General features: G+C 46.2%; 1 protein-coding gene across 2 annotated transcripts; it reads left to right on the top strand.

Annotated features, from left to right (window-relative positions):
- The first annotated feature begins 1,738 nt into the window (after positions 1-1,738).
- Positions 1,739-26,007, top strand: SMUG1 (single-strand-selective monofunctional uracil-DNA glycosylase 1). 2 transcript variants are annotated; one of them, XM_028721610.2, is made up of 4 exons: positions 1,739-1,828; positions 11,681-11,798; positions 13,858-14,120; positions 22,232-26,007. In XM_028721610.2, the coding sequence occupies exons 3-4, from the start codon at positions 13,869-13,871 to the stop codon at positions 22,757-22,759; spliced, it is 780 nt and encodes a 259-aa protein (XP_028577443.2). In that variant the 5' UTR covers positions 1,739-1,828; positions 11,681-11,798; positions 13,858-13,868; the 3' UTR covers positions 22,760-26,007. The 2 variants fall into 2 exon arrangements, with proteins under 2 accessions (XP_028577443.2, XP_028577444.2); XM_028721611.2 differs by having other exon boundaries at positions 1,742-1,824.

Raw genomic sequence — 26,007 nt, 5'->3', positions numbered from 1 at the left:
AAGGCCTGAGTGTTGACAGAAGCAATAACGAGGCCTGTCCACTTCTGCTCATTATCAGGTGGCGGCAGGGATTATTCTGGAATGCAAAGGGAGCGAAGGCAGCATGTGCAGATCAACACGCTCTCATTCCCTGGATTCTCTCCGTTATGAGGACCTTTGGAGAATGAGAACTGCTGCACAGTCCTGACTTGGGAGAGGGGAATCCCATCATTTAACAATGCTGGCTGCATTCTTCACACATGGGCAGTTTGGGTGCGCTAAACATGCTTTCCTCTGTAAGATGTTCAATGCATTTTTGTGTTGCTGGCTGATCAGCTGTACCCAGTATTCTGCTGCGCAACTCCTCCTATCCTCCAAATGGCTTGGCGTTAGGTGCAGGTCACAAAGGATTTGCAGTCCAACAGCCTAATCCTATGGTCAGCCGTGCCCATCAAAGCCTAGGCAGAATCAGGTCCTATTATTACCATGAATTTCTTAATCACCTTCTGAGCCACCGTCCGAAGGTGATTTACACATAAATCATAGTACAGTGGTACCTTGGGTTACATACGCTTCAGGTTACAGACTCCGCTAATCCAGAAATATTACCTCGGGTTAAGAGTTTTGCTTCAAGATGAGAACAGAAATCGTGCTCCGGCGGCGCAGTGGCAGCAGGAGGCCCCATTAGCTAAAGTGGTGCTTCAGGTTAAGAACATTTTCAGGTTAAAAACAGACCTCCGGAACAAATTAAGTACTTAACCCGAGGTACCACTGTATTACACCTGCAGGCAAAGTCCATGGAAGGAATTCTGTGTCAGTTTGCATGAATGGGGTGGCCGGTCTGTGTGTAGGTATGTCAGGACCAATTGCAAATTTCTGGTAGCTGAAAGATAACCAAGAAAGGAAACCTTTTAGAGCTTTCCCCAACCAGGTGCCCTCCAGATGTTTTAGACTACAATTCCCACCAGCTCCTGCTGGCACATTTTGACTGCCACCAAAGGAGGCATACTCCAAAACGTATGGAGGGCACCAGGTTGCCGAAGGCTGGTGCGTGTATGAGATTTCAGCGTAAGTAGAAACATGCTGGTCCTCTTTTTCACACCCATTCCCTCTTCCTAATGCAGTTAGGTAGATCAGTATCTGGGTTTATTTCTAAGAACAATTATGTCTACCTGTATTTATACTCAGGTAGGTAGCCGTGTTGGTCTGACGCAGTCGAAATATATATAAAAATTAAAAAAATGTCCAGTAGCACCTTAGAGTCCAACTAACTTTGTTCTTGGTATAAGCTTTCGTGTACGTTTTGGAGTATGCCTCCTTTGGTGGCAGTCAAAATGTGTCAAATTATTTTTATATCTATCTATCTATCTATCTATCTATCTATCTATCTATCTATCTATCTATCATCTATATCTCGACTGTATTTATACTGTGGGACCCAAGGAATGAAGGCTACGTGGATGGAAGACACACGGCCTCCAGTCTAGCCTAAACAGCGCTCATTCATTTATTGTGATAGCTGATCCACAAAGCAGTGAACTAGCTCTCTGCACATGCTCAGATGCACCCCTGCCGTTTGCAAATTCCGGGCTCGTTCCTAGCTCCATTCATGCCACGCTCACCTCCATTCATTCCAACCCCCCTCCTGCCTTTCGCTTCCGTAGGTGTTACAGTTCCCCGGAGATCTCGCAAGCTCCTGTTTTCTTCAGGAGGATGCTGGGAGTTGCAGTGTCGAGGAGGATGACCCTTCCTAACTGCTGGGGGTATTGCGGGAGGGGAAAGACTACAGCTCCCAGCAGCCACCGCACAGGAAATGGGAGAGGCACGTGGCCCGAACCGAGCATTGTAGGTAAAGTAGACCGGGAGTCTGCGGAGGGGGCGGGAGGGGGGTTCATTCACTCAGCTTTCATTGGCATAATTTAGTTTAGACAATATAGTGATGGAGGTGGGGAGGTGGTGCAGATGGGATGAGAAAAAGACGACATTTGTTTTTTAAGTGTTTAAATCAAAACATTTTTGCGTTTGCACATGGCTTGCAAAGCTAATTTTCCACCTGTCGGGGTGCAAAGCGCCCCGCGGATAACGAGAAAGTAATGGCTAAATCACACCAAACATCCATGATAATCTAATCCGGCAGCTTTGCGACCCAGCGGCAGCGAGTCCGTTGTCCTCGGGACGTTCACAAGCAAGGCATGTTTTAGGCAGCTGTCTCCCCTGTTCTTTGTCTCCAGGGTCTGCTAATCTCAGGTATACTTCCTTTGAACATGGAGGTTCCTTTGATAGCAGTACAGCTTTATAGCCCTAGACTGCTGTATCCTCTGGTGTCTCTTTATTTTTGGCCACTGCGTCCTCAAATCACCCTGCAGTATCTCGCCTGAGTCTTGGATGGTTGGCTGCTGCCAACTATTTCCTTTCGTCTTTCCCTTTTATCTGTCACCATTGTGGCTTTCATTTTATTTATTTTTGGATTTATACCCCGGCTTTCCTCCAAGGAACACCCATAGTTCTCCCCCTCTCCACTGTATCCTCACAACACCCCTTTGAGGTAGTCGAAACAAAATAATAATAAAAATAAATTCCTTCCAGTAGCACCTTAGAGACCAACTAAGTTTGTTATTGGTATGAGCTATTATGTGCATGCACACTAGTTGGTCTCTAAGGTGCTACTGGAAGGATTTTATTATTATTATTATTATTATTATTATTATTATTATTGTTTCGACTATGGCAGACCAACACGGCTGTTGTTGTTTAGAAGTTTAGTCGTCTCCGACTCTTCGTGACCCCATGGACCAGAGCACGCCAGGCACTCCTGTCTTCCACTGCCTCCCGCAGTTTGGTCAAACTCATGCTGGTAGCTTCAAGAACACTGTCCAACCATCTCGTCCTCTGTCGTCCCCTTCTCCTTGTGCCCTCCATCTTTCCCAACATCAGGGTCTTTTCCAGGGAGTCTTCTCTTCTCATGAGGTGGCCAAAGTATTGGAGCCTCAGCTTCACAACCTGTCCTTCCAGTGAGCACTCAGGGCTGATTTCCTTCAGAATGGAGAGGTTGGATCTTCTTGCAGTCCATGGGACTCTCAAGAGTCTCCTCCAGCACCATAATTCATGTCCATGGAGTTTTCTTGGCAGGGATACTGGAGTGGCTTGCCGGTTCCTGCTCCAGGTGGATCATGTTTGGCCAAAACTCTCCACTATGACCTGTCCATCTTGGGTGGCCCTGCACAGCATAGCTCATAGCTTCTCTGAGTTATTCAAGCCCCTTCACCACTGCAAGGCAGTGATCCATGAAGGGGACCAACACGGCTACCTACCTGTAACTAAACCGTTGAGGTAGGTTAGGCTACGAGGCAGTGATGGGCCCAAGCTTCCTGGTTGGCTTGGGATTCGAATTCTGTTGTCCAAGGTCTAACAGTTACACCATGCTGACTTTAATTTTTTAGAATGGCATCAGTTCAAGCTCTTGTACCTAAGGCTAAGGAATGGGAAGCAGGGAGCAAGTACAGGCCAGGGAAACTGGAGGGGGCTTGCGTAGCCTTGACCCAGATGTTATGAATTTGAAAGTAGCCTTGGTTGATCAGTGGCACTTCTGTATCTTTAAGGTTGCAATCTTCAGCAGGATTAAAAATGCAATTCTACCCCGCCATGTTGATGGCTGATGGGGTTGGGTGGTGTGCATTTGCCTCTCCAGTTGGCAGAGAGGGCCACTGTTGGAGTGTGTGTGTTTGTGTGTGTGTGTGTCTGCCTGCTGTACCAGCAAGTCTGCCTCTATCCAAGTGGGCAGTAACTACCAGCAGTGTAAAGCTCTGAAGCATTGTGGGGATGGAGTGGTGGCAGGCTTTGGTCCCAAGTCCCATGGATGTTCTGAAGCTGGCATGGTGAAAATTAGGGGACCGGAATGCCTTCCATTCTGTCCTGGCAAGCACAAACCGTGAAGGGCTTCAAATGTGAAGGATCTGCTTGCTCCATACAGTCATACCTCGGGTTGAAGTAGCTTCGGGTTGAGCATTTTCGGGTTGCACTCCGTGGTGACCCGGAAGTAACAGAGCGCGTTACTTCCAGGTTTCTCCGCTTGCATATGTGCAGACTCTCAAAATGACATCACGCACATGCGCGGAAGTGGTGAATTGCGACCCGCGGATGCGGGTTGTGTTCGCTTCAGGATGCGAATGGGGCTCCGGAACGGATCCCGTTCTCATCCAGAGGTACCACTGTATATCCGTGGCCTTTCATTAACTTGTTATGTTAACTGTACTCTGACCTGTTCATCCTAAAGTCGGCTGACCTTTTCAGGTTCATGCGTAAGTTGGCCAACTTCTAAGTAGGAAAATGAGAACTTTAAAAATCAAAATTCTGTGTCAAGCTAACCAAACCCTGCAAGAGGAGAAGCTACGTGTTTTCAACTAATTTTCAGGTTTTGTTTTATTTAAAAAAGCATAATGTTCTGCATAATTAACAGTGCAGTTAATTTTGCAGTTGCAATTTTCATGGGGAGGGGCATTGAATTTCTGCTTGTTCCCTCCTGCAAATCTTGATCAGCTGCTCCTCTGGCTTTTGAGATTTTTTTAACCAAATGTTCATAGAATCCCATAATCATAGGGTTGGAAGGGAACCCAAGGGTCATCTAGTCCAACCCCCCTGCAATGCATGTTGAACCATGAGTGCTAGAAACATGCCTTTAAAAAAAATGAAGGTTGATTCGATCAGATATTGGCCATATACCCATGAGAGCTAGAAGCATTAAAAAAGAAGAAGATAAAGAATTATATTCTCATGGAGCAGAGTGCTGTGCTCAATATTGTTTTCGGTCTTTTCCTCACTGACAGTAGCAGTTCAGCCTGAGAGTTCTGATAAAAAAAGTAAATGCCTGAAAATGCTCTATATACCCCTCTCTGGTGAAAATAGACAAGGTTGGAGAAAGCTTGTCAATTTCACCCAATGCTGATTTCTTTCAACTTTCCTTTTCCTTCCTTCTGGCAGAACTGCAGCTGGGAGGTTAGTGACTTATAATGTCAGTGGTGATGCACCGTCTTTTAAAAACTTAAAATAGCGTCTTATGCACCAGAGATGGCTTTGTGTGTGTGTAGTTTTTTTTAGGGGTGGGGGTGGGGCAGGGAAAACAACAACCCCACCAGTGAAATTGTCAAAAGATTTTCCCCAAAGTTATCAGTTTCACCAGAGACCAGACTGGGGGACTGGATGGTTGAAATACCACTTAAAATCCACATTCCTTCATGTCCATCAATCAGTTTTAAAAATCTGATTACAAGCACACGCACACATGCATTCCAACAGGGGGCTGGGGGTGTCGATTGTGCTTTGTGGCATGTGTGAAATTGGTCATGGATATCACAAATCTATACATTTTTTATTATAGTATACAAATATTAAGTCCCTGCTGCTATCATTTCCAGTTTTAAAAACTTAACCAATGAATGGAAAATCTCAGGGGATACTGGTGCACTTGTGAGCTCTTTCTCCTTAAGGTACTGTACAGAGTTGGTGTTCCTTCAGCGGCATTGAACAAATACAGTTCTGGTGCTAGGTGCAAAACAGCTGCCACTTTTTTTTTTATTGGACAGAGGCCCTGTGCTTTTAAGAGCAACACAGCTGGCACAAATACAACAGGTAAAGCTTCACCTGCCTCTATCCATCAAAAGAGTGGCAACTGTAGATTCAGTGCCATGCTAAGTTAGTTGCCATGCCTGTTGTGGGTTAGTGGCCAGAGGGCTAGGATAATACCTGGGAGGTAAAGGTAAAGGGACCCCTGACCATTAGGTCCAGTCATGGCTGACTCTGGGGTTGCGGCACTCATCTCGCTTTATTGGCTGAGGGAGCCGGCATACACTTTCCGGGTCATGTGGCCAGCATGACTAAGCCGCTTCTGGCAAACCAGAGCAGCGCACAGAAACACTGTTTGCCTTCCCGCCAGAGTGGTACCTATTTATCTACTTGCACTTTGACGTGCTTTCGACTGCTAGGTTGGCAGGAGCAGGGACCGAGCAACAGGAGCTCACCCCGTCGCGGGGATTCGAACCGCTGACCTTCTGATCAGCAAGTCCTAGGCTCTGTGGTTTAACCCACAGCGCCACCCTCGTCCCAAACCATGGAGACCAGGGTTCAAATCCCTGCTCAGCTGTAAAACTCACAGGGTAACCTTGTGCCCGTCGGTCAGTCAGCCGAACCTACCTCACAGGGTGGTTGTGAGGTTGTGGGATACAAATGGAATAAACCAACAAACCCATTAGCACTAGGAGGGCATGTTGTGGATGATGACTTCAAGTCTCATCATAAAAAGATGACCAAAGTGTTCTTTCTCTCCACTTCTCCAATTTTAAAGGGTACCATATTTTTGCTCTATAAGACTCACTTTTTCTCTCCTAAAAAGTAAGGGGAGATGTGTGTGCGTCTTATGGAGCGAATGCAGGCTGCGCAGCTATTCCAGAAGCCAGAACAGCAAGAGGGATTGCTGCTTTCACTGCGCAGCGATCCCTCTTGTTGTTTTGGCTACTGAGATTCAGAATATTTTTTTCTTGTTTTCCTCCTCCAAAAACTAGGTGCGTCTTACGGTCTGGTGTGTCTTATAGAGCGAAAAATACGGTACTTTTCATCTGGAACACTGAGATTTTAAGGACGATTTTAAGAGGTCCTTCCCTTCTCATCTGGAACACTGAGAATGTGAACGTGCTCCTGTGATGGGTATAGAAGGATCGCCGGGAAGTTTTACTGTAGAAACTTGAGACCAGGACAATCCCATTCACCTGCTGAGGAAATGCAACCCCTTGAATGACCCTTTGTAGGGGAGATGCCCTCCTGCTCCCCACCCCCTTCTCCCAAGCCCCTTGTTAAATGCTCAGGCATGCTGGGACGCCACTGCCTGCGAATGGGATGCTGTTAATTTGTGCTCTGGGAGCACGGAGTTCTCAGGCTGTTAACATCCGGAGCTTCGTAGATTTACACCCCGTGCAGTTGGCAAGGCAATTAAATCTCTCAGCAGCCACGGCTTTTATGAGATGACGTTCCTTCTGAGGATTTGAAATAAGGCTAAGGAGAGGGAGGGCCCTATTTTCACACACTGCCCCTCTGAGGAAAGGGGGGGGGCAAGTGGGTATCCCTTTCCTCCCAGATAATTTTTGGATTTGCTCCTTTCCCCTTTGCAGCGTTCCCCCCCACCCAAAACGTAGCTGACTGTGATCAAGGGGGAAGCATGGACTCTTTAGGAGAGCACTGTGAGACTCTTGAATGTTCAGTTTATTGAAAGACCAAGCGCCCGGTCCTCATGGTTGCTTTGGAAAACAATGTCTATGCAGAGAGGAGCTGTGCCTGCATGACCAGAAATGTACCGACCTGCATGGCAGATAGGCATGATGGGAGTGTGGGTATTTGTAGCAGCATGACAGAAGGTTTCATTAGTGCAGGGCTGCCTAGGCAGACCATGGATAGCTGACAGTGCAAAAAGCATCTTGCCCATGAGCAGGGCGGGGCGGCGGTTAGGACTTCCATTCATCAATGCAGTGCCCTGCTGTGGTCCCAATAGATCGATCAAGCCTCAGTCTCAGCACTGTATACCTTACCCTCTAACATTTCTCCAATGAAAATTGGGACACCCTATTCCATCATCATCATCATCATCATCATCATCATTATTATTACTACCCCACCCATCTGAGTGGGTTTCCCCAGCCACTCTGGGCAGCTTCCATCTTATCTATTTATCATCTATCTATCTATCTATCTATCTATCTATCATCTATCTATCTATCATCTATATGTCTATCTCCTTCAGATGACTTCTAAAGGTTGTATAGTTACTTATCTCCTTTGCTCAGGGGTTGCATAACTACATACCCTTCAATGAAAATAGGGACATCCTACGGAAAAGTGAAGGGATGTGGGTGGCGGTGTGGGTTAAACCACAGAGCCTAGGACTTGCCGATCAGAAGGTTGCCAGTTCGAATCCCCACGACGGGGTGAGCTCCCGTTGCTCGGTCCCTGCTCCTGCCAACCTAGCAGTTCGAAAGCACGTCAAAGTGCAAGTAGATAAGTAGGTACCGCTCCGGCGGGAAGGTAGACGGCGTTTCCGTGTGCTGCTCTGGTTCACCAGAAGTGGCTTAGTCATGCTGGCCACATGACCCGGAAGCTGTATGCCGGCTCCCTTGGCCAATAAAGCGAGATGAGCGCTGCAACCCCAGATTCGGCCACGACTGGACCTAATGGTCAGGGGTCCCTTTACCTTGAAGGAAAAGTGGAGACATTCTGGGATCAAGTCAGAAACCAGGGCAGCTTCTGTAAATCTGGGACTTTCCCTGGAAAATACGGACACTTGGAGGGTCTGGTATGGTTGATCCATGGGCGGGGTAATAATAATAATAATAATAATAATAATAATAATAATAATAATAATAAATCTTCTCGGCCAGTGTTCTTCAGACAGGGGGGTGGATGTTCCTGCCTGCAGGTGGTGATGTGAAACAAGCAAAATTGGGTGCAGTTTTGCAACTCTAATTGGCAAGAGCCCTATTACCAGTGGTGGGCAGTGCCCATTGAGAGTGGCAGAGCAGAAGTCGGGGAGACGAACAAGAGGTGCAGCCAGAACCAATGGCAGACGTAACCACAGCCAACAATAGGCAGAGTCAACCAACCCTAGTATTTCCCCATTCTCTTCCCTGCTGAATTCTAAGGTCATATTCATGCCATACATCTAAAGAGCGATGAGGCCACATTAAACAACCCTGGCTTCCCCCAGGCTATTGTGTGAGTTGTGGTTTGTTAAGGGTGCTGAGATTTGTTAGGAGGCCCCTATTCTGTTCCCAGAAGAACTCTGGGAATTGTAGCTCTTGGAAGGAACAACTTTCAGCATCCTAAACTAACTACAGATCCTAGAATTCTTTGGGGAAAACCATGAAGAGGCATGAGTAAGAGTGGCAGGGAAGTGTGTATAGTGAGTACATTCAAAAGTGAATTATTCCCCAGAGATGATGGGAAAAGCAGTGCCAACAACAGTAGAAGGGCATTAGGCAGATTTCTTAGTAATGACCTGAGCAGTGTGCCGTCAACTTGTTTGCTCCTATATATTTACTAAGTAGAGACATCACCTTGCCAACAAAGGTCCGTATAGTTAAAGCTATGGTTTTCCCAGTAGTGATGTATGGAAGTGAGAGCTGGACCATAAAGAAGGCTGATTGCCGAAGAATTGATGCTTTTGAATTATGGTGCTGGAGGAGACTCTTGAGAGTCCCGCGGACTGCAAGAAGATCAAACCTCTCCATTCTGAAGGAAATCAGCCCTGAGTGCTCACTGGAAGGACAGATCCTGAAGCTGAGGCTACAATACTTTGGCCACCTCATGAGACGAGGAGACTCCCTGGAAAAGACCCTGATGTTGGGAAAGATTGAGGGCACAAGGAGAAGGGGATGACAGAGGATGAGATGGTTGGACAGTGTTCTCGAAGCTACCAGCATGAGTTTGACCAAACTGCGGGAGGCAGTGGAAGACAGGTGTGCTCTGGTCCATGGGGTCACGAAGAGTCGGACACGACTAAATGACTAAACAACAACAATTTACTAAGTAAAGAGGGTAGATAATGTTTTCTTTTAATTGGGAAACTAAAAACTTGGGGAGGATGGTTCAAATGTTGCAGAGAGAGGCCCCTGCATAGTGCACCCCTGAGTGTCTCTCAGATTGTTTCCTTTTCTGCCGCCCCAACTGAGTGCTTGGACTGTTTGATTGGTCAGTGCTACCCTACTGCTGCTGTATGATTCCTTGCTAAAAACAATCTAGACTAGGAACGGGGCAGCTGTGTGTCACCAGATGTGGTCGAACTCCAGCTCCTATCAGCTCCAGCCAGCATGGCCAACGGTCAGAGATGATGGGAAATGTAGTCCAGCAACATCTGTTGGGCCATGGCTGCCCCATCCCTGTTCTAGATCCTGCAAAAGCTCCAAATCTGATCCTAGATTCGGTGCAGAGTGCGGCACTATGTAAAATCAACTTGTCAACTCTCGGTGTCATTTAGCTTACATACCTTTGAGTTTGGGGGATGCAAATGTGGAATTATTTTGGAGGGGAAGGGGCACACAGAGCAGGAGCAAAGAGCCTGGCTTATGGCCCAGTGAACGTTCAGACTCCTAGTATTCACCTGCCAGCGAGCCCTTTGTGAGCTAATTTCCTCTCTCCTGAATTGTGGCTCTTGAGTTTTATTTTCTCTCTCTCTCTCTCCAAGATTGCAAGTGAGCACACGTGTGGAGGTGGTTGTCTTTCTTTAATCACAGCACAGAGCATTTATAGGTTATTTACAGTAATGTTTTGTATCTTGAGTGAATGCTTTACTAATTATGGTAATAAAAAAGGCAATAAAATGAACATTCCCCATGGAGGAATATATTTGGAGGCCTCGCCTGGTTCACTTGTAAGCAGAGCTATGATAGAAATCGCTCATTCACTCGGTGGGGTAAGAAATAAGGCTGTTAAGGAATAGGCTGCAATGGATTGAGGCGTGACATACAGAGTTTTAGCATTTACGAGGCAGGCCCTGGTACTTATAAGAGACTGGGTGGTTGGAGAAGATAAGGGAAAACAGGCAGGTGGAGTTTGGTCTGAATTCTGCTTCAAGGGGTAGTTGGATAGGATGGTCAACCAGTTTCAGCTTGCTACTCCATGACCCCCTCCAAGTGCTTTAAACACCTGTATGGTGGGCAGAAATTCAACTGGTGATACTATTTCCTACCATGGAGCTGCAGCAATTGGGGAAAGTGGTATCTGTTGCATTTCTCCCTATTGTATGCAGATGTTAAACCATTCTTCCAGAAAAATTTAGCAAACCTTTACCTACTTAAAGGTAAAGGGACCCCTGACCATTCGGTCCAGTCGTGACCAACTCTGGGGTTGCGGCGCTCATCTCACTTTACTAGCCAAGGGAGTCGGCGTTTGTCTGCAGACAGCTTTCGGGTCGTGTGGCCAGCATGACTAAGCCACTTCTGGCGAACTGGAGCAGCGCACGGAAATGCCGTTTACCTTCACGCCAGAGTGGTACCTATTTATCTACTTGCACTTTGACGTGCTTTCAAACTGCTAGGTTGGCAAGAGCAGGGACCGAGCAAGGGAGCTCACTCCGTTGCGGGGATTCGAACTGCTGATCTTCTGATCAGCAAGTCCTAGGCTCTGCGGTTTAACCCACAGCACCACCCGCGTCCCCTTTTTACCTACTTAAGGTGGTTTAAATGACAAACTTTATCACTTTCCACTGTATGAACAAACTGAAATTCATTCACATCATAGCAAAACCTCAGTGAAGATGCTGTTATGAAATTTCTGAAACAAAGGATATGATTTATCTTAAGGTGAAACAAAGAAACAAAGAACTATCAGCCATTGTCACAAGGCAAGACCATATTTAATAGTTTCTGTGTTTTCACATTGGGAAATAGTTTTATTTAGTAAACTTGTGCACTGCTTTTTTTTATTTTAAAAAAGCACATTACCCCAAAGTGGTTTGTTTATAAGCCACAGGTCAGGCGTAATAAAATACAATTTAACACCTTACAACATGAAAAGCCTTCAAAGCGTTATTTTAAAACACTACTAAAAGTCAAGTTCTCCAGCACTAATTGAATATAATGTAAAAATATCCCGTTAAAGTAAAATGCTGGAGCCAAAATAGCTTTCGAAAAATCAAACCATCATGTTTCCCTGTTGATTTCAACAGAGCACTTCAGTGGGTGATAAGAAACAGTTTCATGACATGCCGCCACGTTGCGGAAGCCAAGTGTTGGGAGTGTGCTTCTAGGGGTGTCTCCTGGCTTCTCAAGAAAAGACTCAGCCAGGTAAGTGGAGCAAGAACAGAATTTATTTTATTTCACGTGTGTGCCTTCCCTATTTACCTGGATACTCCCTGCATTCTAATACCTGTCAGGAACATAGAAAGCTGCCTTCTACAAGGTCAGACTATTTGCCCATTTCAGTGGTACCTCGGGTTGAGTACTTAATTCGTTATGGAGGTCCGTACTTAACCTGAAACTGTTCTTAACCTGAAGCACCACTTTAGCTAATGGGGCCTCTTGCTGCTGCCGTGCCGCCGGAGCACAATATCTGTTCTCACCCTGAAGCAAAGTTCTTAACCTGAAGCACTATTTCTGGGTTAGCGGAGTCTGTAACCTGAAGCGTATGTAACCTGAAGCGTATGTAACCCGAGGTACCACTGTTTTCTATTATACTCTGGCTCTAGCAACAGTTCTTCAGCAGAGAGGCTTTTACATAGTGTGCTACCCGAGAGCCTTTTTAAATACGGAGATCCCATCATTGAACATGAGAAGCTTTGCCTGCAAAGCAAGTACTCTTCCTCTGAACGATGGTCTCTTGCCTGTTCCAGGGAACCAGGCAGAGGGCCTTCTCAATAGTGGCACCCTCCCTGTGGAACACCCTCCCATCAGATGTCAAGGAAATAAACAGCTATCCGACTTTTAGAAGATATCTGAAGGCAGACCTGTTTAGGGGAGTTTTTAGTGTTTGATTTTTATCTTGTTTTTAATATTCTGTTGGGAGCTGCCCAGAGTGGCTGGGGAAACCCAGCCAGATGGGCAGGGTGTAAACAACAACAACAACAACAACAATTATTATTCCTACCCAAACTTGCTTTGTTTTCTTGTGCAGGAATGCCATCTTAATTTATAGTTACTAGTGTTGTCGTTCTTCAGTGTACAGATTCCTGCCCTCTTATCCAGGGAGTTTCATATGTGAGTGGGCAATGAATGCATTCACTGGTTAGTGCCCATAGCCAAAAACGCACAGGCATGAGTTGTTAAGGTAAAACTCAGGGTAAAAGGTAAAGGGATCCCTGACCATTAGGTCCATTTGTGGATGACTCTGGGGTTGCAGCGCTCATCTCGCTTTATTGGCCAAGGGAGCCGGCGTACAGCTTCCGGGTCATGTGGCCAGCATGACTAAGCCGCTTCTGGCAAACCAGAGCAGCACACGGAAACGCTGTTTACCTTCCCGTCAGAGCGGTACCTATTTATCTACTTGCACTTTGATGTGCTTTCGAACTGCTAGGTTGGCAGAAGCAGGGACCGAGCAATGGGAGCTCACCCCGTCGCGGGGATTCGAACTGCCAATCTTCTGATCGGGAAGCCCTAGGCTCTGTGGTTTAACCCACAGTGCCACCCACGTCCCTTACCACTCAGGGTACATTTCACTTGTTAAAGCTGCCAAGGTCTTTATGAAGACCTTTGTGCTGATGTGCTTGTGATCCAGTGAGAAATTAGGCTGGCTTGATCTGCCTCCAAAGAACGCACATCCCCACCAGCAGAATGTGGAACCTAATGTGGGTATCTGTATCATAGCTGTATAGCCCATATCCCACGACTCAGCCATCCATTCTCCTGCCCAGGAATCATAGAATTGTAGAGTTGAAAGAAACCCTAAGGGTCATCTAGTCCAACCCCCCTGCAATAAAGGAAGGAGCGTCTCCACCCCCATTGTTCAGTCCGGACACTGAGATCCAGCGCCGAGGGCCTTCTGGCGGTTCCCTCATTGCGAGAAGTGAGGTTACAGGGAACCAGACAGGGGGCCTTCTCAGTAGTGGCACCCACCTTGTGGAACACCCTCCCTTCAGATGTGAAGGAAATAAGTAGCTATCCTATCTTTAAAAGACATCTGACAGCAGCCCTGTTCAGGGAAGTTTTTAATATTTAACGCTGTATTGTTTTTAATACTTGATTGGGAGCTGCCCAGAGTGGCTGGGGAAACTCAGCCAGATGGGCGGGGTATAAATAATAAATTATTATTATTATTATTATTATTATTATTATTATTATTATTATTATTATCTCAACTAAAGCATCCATGGCAGATGGCCATCCAACCTCTGCTTTTCTCATTTACCAGGCAGAGCTCCGATGAACTCCTCAGAGGCTCCCGTGAGCTTTTTCGAGGGCGATGGTTTGGCCGATCAGTTTCTACGCATAGAGCGAGAGCAGACCCTCCGCCTGAAGGAGCTCAGCTTCCTTGAGCCCGTGGAGTACGTTTACAACCCCTTGGAATACGCCTGGGAGCCCCACGAAGATTACGTGCGTCGATACTGTCAGTTCCGCAAGGAGGTGCTGTTTCTTGGTATGAACCCAGGGCCTTTTGGAATGGCCCAGACTGGGGTAAGAAGGCAAGCCGAGGTGGGGGAGAGTAATTTGAGCTTGACAGGATTTGCAACTTAATCTGCATCAGGGCTTCACCTCGTAAGCTCTTATTTAAGGCTGCGGGGCTCAGCCCTGGGCCACTTGTAGTAATAATAGGGAAGCGAGGGCCTTTGAACATGTTCAGAGTGCTGTTTTTATTACTTGGAGCAGTTGCAACAAGACTCCAGGCATCAGGGATTAGTGGGAAGGATATTCGGATGAGACTTCAAGGCCTAGTATGTGGATCAACTTTAACAAATAGCTCAGGCTCCCCATCAAGTCAAGAGACTAGCCAAGTTTTCTGAGGCAGAAGATCCTCATTTTGCCCTCCCTGGCACTAAAAGTACAGTGGTACCTCAGGTTAAGAACTTAATTTGTTCTGGAGGTCCGTTCTTAACCTGAAACTGTTCTTAACCTGAGGTACCACTTAGCTAATGGGGCCTCCTGCTGCCGCTGCACCGCTGAAGCACAATTTCTGTTCTCATCCTGAAGCAAAGTTCTTAACCTGAGGTGCTATTTCTGGGTTAACAGAATCTGTAACCTGAAGCGCCTGTAACCTGAAGCATCTGTAACCTGAGATACCACTGTACAGTGATCATAACTTACAACTTGCATGATGCCTAAAATCTGTTGCCTGTGGGGAACGCCTAACTTTGCCTAAGGGTAGGGCCGGCCCCAAGTCCTCTGCCATATACACAAGGACCATACATATTACAAATGGAATAACTGCCACCCCTGACAGTTATATCAAGGTTTTTCTGCAGCTGACTTGGGGCTGAGCTGCAGGGCAATCCTATCCTTACCGAGAAGTAAGCCCCATTGAGTTCAGAGGAGTCTCAGGTAAGAGTGTATGAAATTGGAGCCTTATACACTGTCTGTGCAGACGTGCCCATATGAGCAATCCCAGACATCCTTGCAATGTGGTCAGTAGTGAAGGCACAAACCATTGTAGCAGCTCCTTCCTTTGTTCCTGGCCTTTGCTGCCTCATTTGCAGAACACAGTTCTCTGTGCAATGGGCTGGGACTGCTCATATATCCACAAGCAAAACGATCCATTTACCACATTTTTGGGCAACTCTTTCAGAATAAGCACATTTTGCAAGATGCCAGCCATTTCCAAACGGTACGGCAGGGATCCGCTGGTGTGGCTTGCAAGACCTGCTAGTGTGCCAGAAGAAGGAAGATAATGTAATTTAAAAACCCCAAAAAACTCCTAGGAACCACTTCCAGCCATTCCTCCTCCCAATTGGCTTTCTCTGAGAGCAGGTGATTTTGCTAACCAATCGGGAGAGATTGAATTAAAAAAAGGTAAAGGACCCACAGAGCCTAGGGCTTGCTGATCAGAAGGTCGGCGGTTCGAATCCCTGCGATGGGGTGAGCTCCCGTTGCTCTGTCCCAGCTCCTGCCAACCTAGCAGTTTGAAAGCACGTTAAAGTGCAAGTAGATAAATAGGTACCACTCCGGCAGGAAGGTAAATGGTGTTTCCATGCGCTGCTCTGGTTCGCCAGAAGCGGCTTAGTCATGCTGGCCACATGACCCGGAAGCTGTACGCCAGCTCCCTCGGCCAATAAAGCGAAATGAGCGCCGCAACCCCAGAGTGGTCTGCGACTGGACCTAACAGTCAGGGGTCCCTTTACCTTTACCTTTAAAGGACCCATGACAGTTATGTCCAGTTGCTAACAACTCTGGGGGTTGTGACGCTCATCTCGCTTTATTGGCTGAGGGAGCCAACGTTTGTCTGCAGACAGTTTTTCTGGGTCATGTGGCTGGCATGACTAAGCCACTTCTGGCAAAACCAGAACAGTGCACGGAAAGGCCGTTTACCTTCCCGCCGAAGCGGTACCTATTTATCTACTTGCACTTTTACATGCTTTCGAACTGCTAGGTTGGCAGGAGCTGGGACCGAGCAATGGGAGCTCACCCCATTGTGGGGATTCGAACCACCAACCTTTTGATCGGCAAGCTCTAGGCTCAGTGGTTTAGACCACAGTGCCACCCGCGTTCCATGAGATTGAATTACCCGCCCCTATTTGAGATCACCCCCTGCAGATTTACAAAAGTTACGGCTTCTGGTGTGTCTTCCCAGAGCAGCTGCCCAGTGGCAAAATCACAGCACTGTGGAAGCTCCATAAGGAAAGCATTCTAAAAGGGGTGTGTGTGTTTTTAAGAATGAAATGTGGTTCCAGATTTAACAAACAAGAAACAGGTTAATGTATATGACAGCAGTGTCCCACACCGAATGTAACTGAGCTGCAGAAAGGACTCTATGAATTGAAAACAGAGATGTTGTATGTATTCTTGCTATCTATGAAAATCCTTTAATAAAAACATTTTTTAAAAAAACAGGTTGCATCCAGTGCTAGTCCTACTCAGAACAGACCCATTAAAATTAATAGACATGACTCACTGAGGTTCATTAATTTTAATGGGTCTACTCGGAGTAGGACTAGCATTGGAGTGAAACCCAGTGCATTTTACGTGCTGCAGATTTGGGAAATGTATGGCTTCGAGTCCAGCAATGGCAGTGTAAGCACCTGGTGTGCTAAAGGTGGTTGCTGTTGCAAACCACAGCAGCTAGATATAGGTATAACATAAAATCACAGCGGCTCTCTAACTTGTTTGGATGGTGGGGCCTCCAGCGCTCATCAGGTTGCCTGTCTGTGAAAAGGAACTCAGTGGTAGCGCCCACGATGGTGGGCGTTAATAAAATGACCCCAGGTGAGAGCAAGGCTTCCTGGCCAGCTCTTGTGGGCGAACGAACTGCACGATTCCAGCGGAGATACTTCTCTGCTGAAGAACGCTTCCTTGTTATCTCTCTAGTTCCCTGCACGTGGCTTGGGCCTCGTGGGTGGAACTGGGGTGTCCTGACTTGTCCCATCGTAGCGGAGTCAGCACCCAGACATATAGCTTCGCGTCTGCTTTGATGCTGAGCCAGGAAAGGACAGGAGTAGGGAAGTTGATAGGGTGGCAAAGTGCTTGCTGCGATATTGCGAAGACCTAGCTTAAACATGTATAGGTGGGTAGGTGTAAACTGACTGATTCTCTCCCCCCCCCCACGCACGATGCTAGAAGCAGTTAGCTCTACGATGTGGATGTAGACACAACTCTGCTAAAGGGCAGCGGGTTGTGTGTGTAGGGGGGAAAGCTGTTTCTTTAACTTAAGCTATGATAACACAGGAATTAGTCTGGAGATCACAGAAAAACAACTGCTTCTGTTTTCTGTGGTCTGCCCACACTGCAGACAAGCTGGTTTAATAGTCATTCCTCCTCCGTCTGAGGAATCCTAGGAATTATAACTGGGGGGGGGGGTTGGGGTTGGGGGGGGACTCTAGCAAAATCTTCAGCACCCTGAGACAAAGGTGCTGAAGATCAGACCATTGTTCCATCTTGCTCAGAAGTTCCCAAACTTATTTGGCCTATCGCCCCCTTTTCAGGGGAGGGGGAAAGCACTCAGTGCCCCCCTGGAAATCTACCTTCTTTAAGCGAACAAACAAAAAGATGCAGTGACAAATTTGCGTTCTTTTATGTATCTGTATTTCTACATACAAGGGACGCGGGTGGCGCTGTGGGTTAAACCACAGAGCCTAGGACTTGCCGATCAGAAGGTCGGCGGTTCAAATCCCCGCCACGGGGTGAGCTCCCATTGCTCGGTCCCAGCTCCTGCCAACCTAGCAGTTCGAAAGAACGTCAGAGTGCAAGTAGATAAATAGGTACCGCTCCGGCGGGAAGGTAAACGGCGTTTCTGTGCACTGCTCTGGTTCGCCAGAAGCGGCTTAGTCATGCTGGCCACATGACCCGGAAGCTGTACGCCAGCTCCCTTGGCCAGTAAAGCGAGATGAGCGCTGCAACCCCAGAGTTGCAGGTTTGATCCCCATACGGTATAGCTGCATATTCCTGCCTTGCAGCGACTAGATGGTCCTTAGGGTGAGGTTACAGGGAACCAGGCAGAGGGCCTTCTTGGTGGTGGCGCCCTCCCATTAGATGTCAAGGAAATAAACAACTATCTGATTTTTAGAAGGCATCTGAAGGCAGCCCTGATTAGGAAAGGTTTTAATGTTTGATATTTTATTGCTTTTTTATTCTGTTGGGAGCAGCCCAGAGCGGCTGGGGAAACCCAGCCAGATGGGTGGGGTATTATTATTATTATTATTGTTGTTGTTGTTGTTGTTACTGAATTTATTATTATTATTATTATTATTATTATTATTATTATTATTATTATTATTTACAAATGGTTTTTCAACATTTTATTTCTTCTTTCTTTATGCTTCCACCACCCCATGATTTTTAATCAACTCCTCCCAATTGCACCCAAGGCTACAACTTCCCCCCGGATCATTCCAGCCCCCCCCCCAGGGGGCAATATCAGCCACTTTGGAAACACTGATCTAGCTACATATTATCTACGCCGACTGGCAGAGGCTCTCCAGGATGTTCGGGGAGGAGTTTTTCCTAGTTCTACCTAGAGAGGCTGGGAAATTCTGCATGCTCTTTGAAAACTGAATTAAATCCCAAAGTCTTAGCATTCCAGTGGAGAGACCACGCATGGCATTAGAAGCCCCATTCCATGCTGCACACATGGTCACTTCCATTCTTATTTCCCTTTGGCCTGCCTTTTGAAAACCCAATCCATTTTGTGGCCTGTGTGAGCATTTAAATTTTATGGAGATCAGCGTCTGATAACGATAGATGGATTAGCCTCTCATCACGAAGGCTTATCCCACTCCCCTCCCCAAAGAAAAGATACCAGTAGATGCTTTTCAGAGCAGCAGCTGGGCTGAGCTGGAAACCAGGAGGAGAGGTCTGTATTTGGCTGGCCTGCACCGGAAGCTCCAAGAAAAACTTTAATAAAAACAATTTAAAAGAGAAGAAGCCCCTGTCTCTGTTGTCCACAATTAAGGCTTGTGAAGCAAAAGACTTCGCTGCACAGCCAGGTCCTCTGTAAGCTCATCTCACAGTCCTATATATGTTTACTACACAGAAGTAAGACTCATGGGGTCAATTAAGTTTCACTCAGAGGAGTCTTGTTGAAACTAATGAACAGGACTAAGTTAGGTCCATTGATTTCAGTGTGTCTGCTCTCAGCAAAATCGAGTTGAATACCACCCATGGTATAAGATCAGTTTTTCCCAACCTTGGGTCTCCAGCTGTTTTTGGACTACAATTCCTATCATCCTTGACCCACTGGTCTTGCTAGCTAGGGATGATGGGAGTTGTAGTCCAAAAACAGCTGGAGACCCAAGGTTAGGAAAAACTGCTTAGATGAATAATGATTCCCAAAACCCCATGAAACATCCATTTTTATACATCTACCCTTGACTTTCCTACTTATTATTGTTGTTTATATCAGGCATAGGCAAACTCGGCCCTCCAGATATTTTGGGACTACAACTCCAATCACCCCTAGCTAATAGGACCAGTGGTCAGGGATGATGGGAATTGTAGTCCCAAAACATCTGGAGGGCCAAGTTTGCCTATGCCTGATTTATACAGTGGTACACTGTTAAGAACAGCCCTGTTTACAAACTATTTGGTTTACGAACTCCACAAAACTGGAAGTAGAGTCCCGGTTTGCAAACTTTACCTCGGTCTAAGAACGGAAGCCGAACGGTGGAAGGGCACTGGTGGTGGGAGGCCTCATTAGGGAAAGCATGCCTCGTTTTAAGAACGGTTTCGGTTTAAGAACGGACTTCCAGAACGGATTAAGTTTGTAAACCGAGGTACCACTGTATATGGCTTTTCTTCCAAAATGAATCTTACAGTGGCACAAGAACATAAAAGAGTCCTGCTGGAGGAGGCCAGGGGCCTATTTAGTCCAGCATCTTCTCACAGCAGCCAATTCCCTATGGGAATCACGCTAGCAGGATCTTGAGCAGCTATGCAAGGAAATAATTGTGGTACCCCCATGGAGTAATCTGGATTCTCTCTGTGGTGAAGATCCCTAGTGGAGGTTTCGCCATGAAGCTGTCTTCTTCTTTGTCTCTGAACAGCTGTCAGGGACTGTGCTGAGGAGGGCTGCACTGAATGGTGGGAGCCTCCCCTTCCCCCTGTTCCTGCTCCTAAATCTTTCCAGGAGCAAGAGGACAGTATAGATTTGGAACAGTGGTTTGCAGAGGGACATAGTTCAGAAGGCAGAAGCTGGGAAATACTGGATGGGGAACAGCTAGGAGAAGAAACACTGGAGGAGACAGGGTTAGCAGTTTCACAGTCTCTGGACAGCATTCCTCCACTCAACCCAAGGTCAAGAAGAGCTCAGAAAGTGTCAGAACAGAAAGCACAGAGGATATAAACTCAGATTACAAGATGTAGGAGTGACGTAGATTAATAGGGATGGAAGGGAGTGTAATCCTTTTTTTTTTTTTTTGATGGTTAAATTTTTATTCAAAATTTATAAGAAACAAACAAATACAAAAATAAACCTATTTACATAGATTTTTCTTCCCGTTCTCCATACTATACGAACAAAAAATAAACGTACACTCATAAAAAAAAATTCATAATGTTGACTTCCCTTCACCCTTTTGGTAAGTATCAGATCACTTCCATGATTACGTATTTAATTTTTAAACTTGTAGTTATTCGCTGGTAGAATTACCCTAACCCCGCCAGTTCGTCTTATAGATCCGTTCCAATATATTTCCAAAATTTACTCCAATTTTTCTGGAATTTCTGATCATCTTGGTCACGTATTTTGCCTGTTAATCTATCAAGTTCGGCATAATTTATCATTTTGACCTGCCAGTCACTTATATTAGGCATAATTTCTGTTTTCCAATTTTGTGCCAACATAACTCTTGCAGCTGTGGTGGCATAAAGAAATACTTTTTTGTCTTCATTTTTTATTTCTTTGCCCATGATTCCCAGCAAAAAGGCCTCAGGTCTTTTGGGAAAGGTATATTTTAATATTTTTTTGAGCTCATTGTAAATTGCTTCCCAGAAAACCTTCACCTTGTTGCATAGCCACCACATATGGTAGAGGTCTCCCTCCACTTTGACACACTTCCAGCATGTCTTATTCTTTAATCTGTACATTTTGGCCAATTTCGCCGGCGTAAGATACCATCTGTACAACATCTTCCAGACATTTTCCGTCAAAGTCGTACAGGCCGTAAACTTGATATTTCTATTCCACAATTCCAACCACTTTTCAAACTCAATGTTATAACCAAAGTCAATTGCCCATTTAGTCATTGCCTCTTTGACTTCCTCATCTTTTGTGTGCCATTCCAGTAGTATGTCATATAGTTTAGACAATGTTTTGTTCTTACCTTCTACTATCTCTATGTTAAATTTTGATTTTTTGTCCTCAAAGCCCAATTTCCTTTTATCTTCTTTTAACAGATCATTCACCTGATGGTATTGTAACCAACCAGTGAATAGGTCCTTTATTTCTTCATAAGGTTTAAGTTTGGGCCCTTGTTCTGTTTTTCTTACCAAATCTTCATAGGTGGCGTTCTTCCCTTCCATGTTGGTTTTTTTTATTGTTAAGACCTCTACTGGTGAGATCCACCAGGGTGTCTTTCTTTCGAGAAGGTTTTTATTTCTCTCCCAGACCTGGTATATTGGTCCCCTAAAAATATGGTTTAAAAATGCCCTATGAACTTTCACTTTCTCATACCAGAGATATGCATGCCACCCGTACCGATTATTGAAACCTTCTAGGTCCAATAAGTCTCTATTCTCCAATTTTATCCAATCTTTTAACCAGAGTAGGCACGCTGCTTCATAGTATAAGCTCAGATCCGGGAGAGCAAAGCCTCCTGGAAGGAAGTGTAATCCTTAATTGGGAGCACCGCCATTACTAGGAGATGTGTTCTTTGTTCTCTTGCTGTGATTATTAAAGTTTCTAATTGGTAAGATTACCCGAAGCCTGACATCCGCCTAGTCTTGGGGCTACTTGCTAAGGACGTTGTGTTTTAACTTGTTTACTTCCCTTCTCTCTGAAATAGATTGATTTGGGGGCGCCTTTTCTGACAAACTGGGAGTCCCACAGAAATCCCAAAGCAAATGCAGATCTGTCAAAGCCTATGGAGTCAGACTCTTTCCCATCAGATCTTGATTCCTATGTGATGGTTCTTGCTCCCTTGCAGGTGCCCTTTGGAGAGGTGCAGCTGGTCCGAGACTGGCTCCAGGTCCGTGGGCAGGTGTCCAAGCCACCAAGGGAGCACCCCAAGAGACCTATCCGGGGCCTGGAATGCCCCCAGACGGAGGTGAGCGGCGCCCGCTTCTGGGGCTTCTTCCGCTCCTTGTGCGCCAGGCCCGAGGTGTTCTTCCGCCACTGTTTCGTTCACAACCACTGCCCGCTTCTCTTTCTTAGTCACAGCGGACGCAACTTGACTCCGGCCGACCTGCCGGCCGCCAAGCGGGAACAGCTCCTGCAGGTCTGTGACGACGCTCTGTGCGAAGCCGTCAAGCTCTTGGGCGTCAACATGGTGATCGGCGTGGGGCGCTTTGCTGAGCAGCGTGCCCGCAAGGCCCTGTCGGCTGCTGGGATCCAAGTGCGAGTCGAGGGGGTGATGCACCCATCGCCTCGCAACCCCCAGGCCAACAAGGGCTGGGATGCCATCATCCGAGCAAAACTGGAGGAACTTGGTGTGCTGGCTCTCCTTGTGGAATGATTGCTTGCGGAACCTCAGTTGCCCTTGGGTGACTTGGCCTCACATGCCAATCACACTGGATGTGCCAATGACTCTGGACTCATTTTTCATAGACCAGCCCAGGCTTGGGCTACGAAAGCTACTGTTCTATCATTGGGTTGACACTACCATTTTTTAACACTACTCTTTTTTTGTGCTCCTGAGATATACTCATAATTCACTTCTTCAGGTTCTTCTGGAGCCCCCTGTTGGGTCTTTCTGGAATTTGGGTTTCAAATTCATCTCCATGTATTGGTGCTAAACTTCATCTGGGGTGATATCTGGCAGATCTTGTAGCAGCAGCTGCCACTCTGCTAGATGCTTCTGGCTCCTGCTGGCTTCTCCATGATCAAACTCATGTTAGACATTGAAGTGGGGAGTTTGGCCCAGGGTGCTCAGTCTGGCTTTTTGCCAAACCTCTGTTCTTTGTGGGGGAGGCATGTTAACATATTAAGGTGTCTTAATAACCATTGGCTTAACTAGCCACTGTGATGCCCTCCAGATGCTTTGGACTACAATTCCCAGCATCCCTGACCATTGGCCATTTTGAGTGCGACTGATGGGAGTCAGACTCCAACAACACCTTACAGGGTACTATGTTGGCTACTCCTGATCTAACCCATTGGTCAAAACCTGATCTAAGGTGGGTCTCAACACCAGCACTACCTCCATACACACACATTTTAAAAATATGTATATAATGAATAGGTCCCCAAACACATGTTTGTGTTAAAGGTGGGTCTCGTGTTGGAAAAGGCTGTGGGCAACTGGTCAAGCCCCCTTTTGCTTACTCTGTGTAGTTCTCTTAAGTTCAAGACCTGCCACCTGAGTGGAGATGTAGGAGAATTGCGTGCAAAATCTTCCGTATGGCGGACGTGCCGTGTCACTGAGCTACAGCCCTCAGAGTTCAGGTAAATCAAGCAGGTGGGAATCAAAGTGGCCGCCTGGTCTAGGCACTTGTGGGGGCTGCCTCCCCATACCTTCTTCTCACGCAGCTTCAACTGGGGTGTGCACCCCCAAAAGAAGTCACGGGGCCTGCTCATGGGCAGAGCGTATGGAAATGCCGCCCACTCTCCTCTCTGCCAGAGCTGCTGGGCTGGAGAGGGTGACCCAGCGATGGAGGTGCGTGGCTGGTAGCCTCTCTCCGCTGTGGCGGAGCTCCAAGTGGCATAGCCAAGGAGAAGCGTGGCAGACGCTCCACTCCACTCCCACGTCCTGCAGTTGGGCACGAGGAAGATGGGAGCCTCTTGTGGGGGTGCCTAGTCAATCCCCCTCCAGAAAATGTGCTCGGGGGCACGGCACACCCAGCCCTCCCCACACTGCACCCCTGGACCTGCTACCATGCCACTGTCGGAATCTCCACTCGGCCAAGCTGATAAAGCTCCATTTTCCGGCCGAGTCTCCGGAATCGCCTCCGAATAATTAACGACCTCGAGCCTTTGATGAGGCTCCAAGGCACATTCTATTCAGCAGAGTTCCCAGCACAGTGAAGAGACGAGAGGTTTGGCTACATGCTATGCTTTATTTCTAAGCTATGCAGAGAGCAGAGAAAAATACATCCTCTCTCTGTGAGAGCAACTGAACAAAGTAAACCGGAAACCACTAACATCACATCCCGTCTCCCTTCTTCCGTGAGACTTCCAATAGCCTGGAATCCCTGGAATGTAAACAGAGTCCTGTGACTCCAAGCAGCTGCTCAGTGGCAAACAGAAACTAACAGCCACTGGGGTACAGCATGTTTGGTCCTTGGGGGTATATAGGCACGTTAGCCAAAATCTTCGCCATGAATTCGCACCAGGGTAAGAAGCGACTGGCCCCTAGGATGCATGTGGCACATGGGGCCTCTTCTCTTTTAGTTTTAAATGAGAACTAGGTCTGTACAAAGCAGCTTCATAAGTCATTTCTGGTCCAGCTGATTTAATCAGGTTTTTTTAAAAATTAAAAATTGGCATTAATTTCAGCTTTTTCCTTTTGGTTCCCTCCCACCTCTGTTAGGTTTCCATAACCAAACACAAAAGTGGGAACTTTTGCTTCCTGTTTATATCCAATGCTAGCAGATATTTTGAACTGGGTTGAAACCGCTGTGGCTTCCCTTTGAGGAGTAAGAATTGCAGGCAACTCACAGCTGCAAGGGAGAGCTCTCCCTTAAAACCAGTTGTCTGGATCTTCTGCTTAATGCTGATTGTTCACTTCTTTTGAATCCACGTTGCTTCTGGTGTGTGATAAGAGAATATTCTACATTCCATAACCTTCTCTGGTGGGAAGAGAAAATATCAAAGTTGGCGTTGCCTTTGAACACTGAGCATTTATGTTTTTGTTGATTAAATTGTAAGTTACCTCACTCCCCAGGAAAGGTATGCTCGTCCTTTAGCAAACCTAAGAATATGTCAGAGGGTTGGCAGTATGCAAAATTTATTAAATGTAACTTGAATTTTGGAGATAAATTCCAGAGTTTAGCTGTGTAATGTGTGAAAATGCACTGTCTTTTGTCTGTCTTGAATCTTCCATCATTAAGCTTCATTGAATGTCCACGAATTCCAGCGTAATGAGAGAAGCAGGAAATGTTTTTTCTGTCAACTTCTTGCACATCATTTGTGTCTTATGCATATAATTCATGTCCCCTCACCCCCACCTCTCCTTTTTTCTGAACTAAAAAGCCCTGAATGTTGTAGGCTTTTCTGAATTGTTCCACCTCTTTGATCATTTTAGTTCTCCATTTCTGAACCTGCAATATCCTTTTTGAGCTGAGGCAACCAGAACTGTTCATAGTATTCCAAGTGTGATTGCACCATAGATTTTCAAAAACAATTACATTTTCTGTCTCTTTCCTAATGATACCTAGTGTGGAATTTGTTGAATTTGCCTTTTTCCTAGCTGCCACTCACTGGGTTGGCATTTTCATCAAGCTATTCACTATGACCCAAATATAGCTCTCCTGGTCAGACCTCGTAAGAGGTATATGTGAAGTTGCCCAAAAAAGCAGAAAAAAATCCCCTTTCCCTTTATTTAAAATGTAATAGTATTATGTTGTAACAATATGCAGCAAAATCTATTATATCTCATGCAAAAGAATAAAAACAAGGAAATGACATATGAAGAGGAGAGAGCGAGACAACAAAACTATAATACCTTGAAGAAATTAAAAGGAAAAATATCACTAACTTTGTTAACTCCCAAACTGTAAAAACAAGGTGCACCTCTCAATAAAAAAATATTTTCTTGATTATTAA

Source organism: Podarcis muralis, chromosome 2, assembly GCF_964188315.1.
Source record: "Podarcis muralis chromosome 2, rPodMur119.hap1.1, whole genome shotgun sequence".
NCBI classification, from domain to species: domain Eukaryota; kingdom Metazoa; phylum Chordata; class Lepidosauria; order Squamata; family Lacertidae; genus Podarcis; species Podarcis muralis.
This window is presented reverse-complemented; position numbering and strand designations above follow the sequence as displayed.

Excerpts from the sequence above, each read along its gene's own strand:
- SMUG1 (XM_028721610.2), top strand. The coding sequence starts at position 13,869 with ATGAACTCCTCAGAGGCTCCCGTGAGCTTTTTCGAGGGCGATGGTTTG. Across the intron at positions 14,121-22,231 it reads TTGGAATGGCCCAGACTGGG|GTGCCCTTTGGAGAGGTGCA; the intron begins GTAAGAAGGCAA and ends GCTCCCTTGCAG.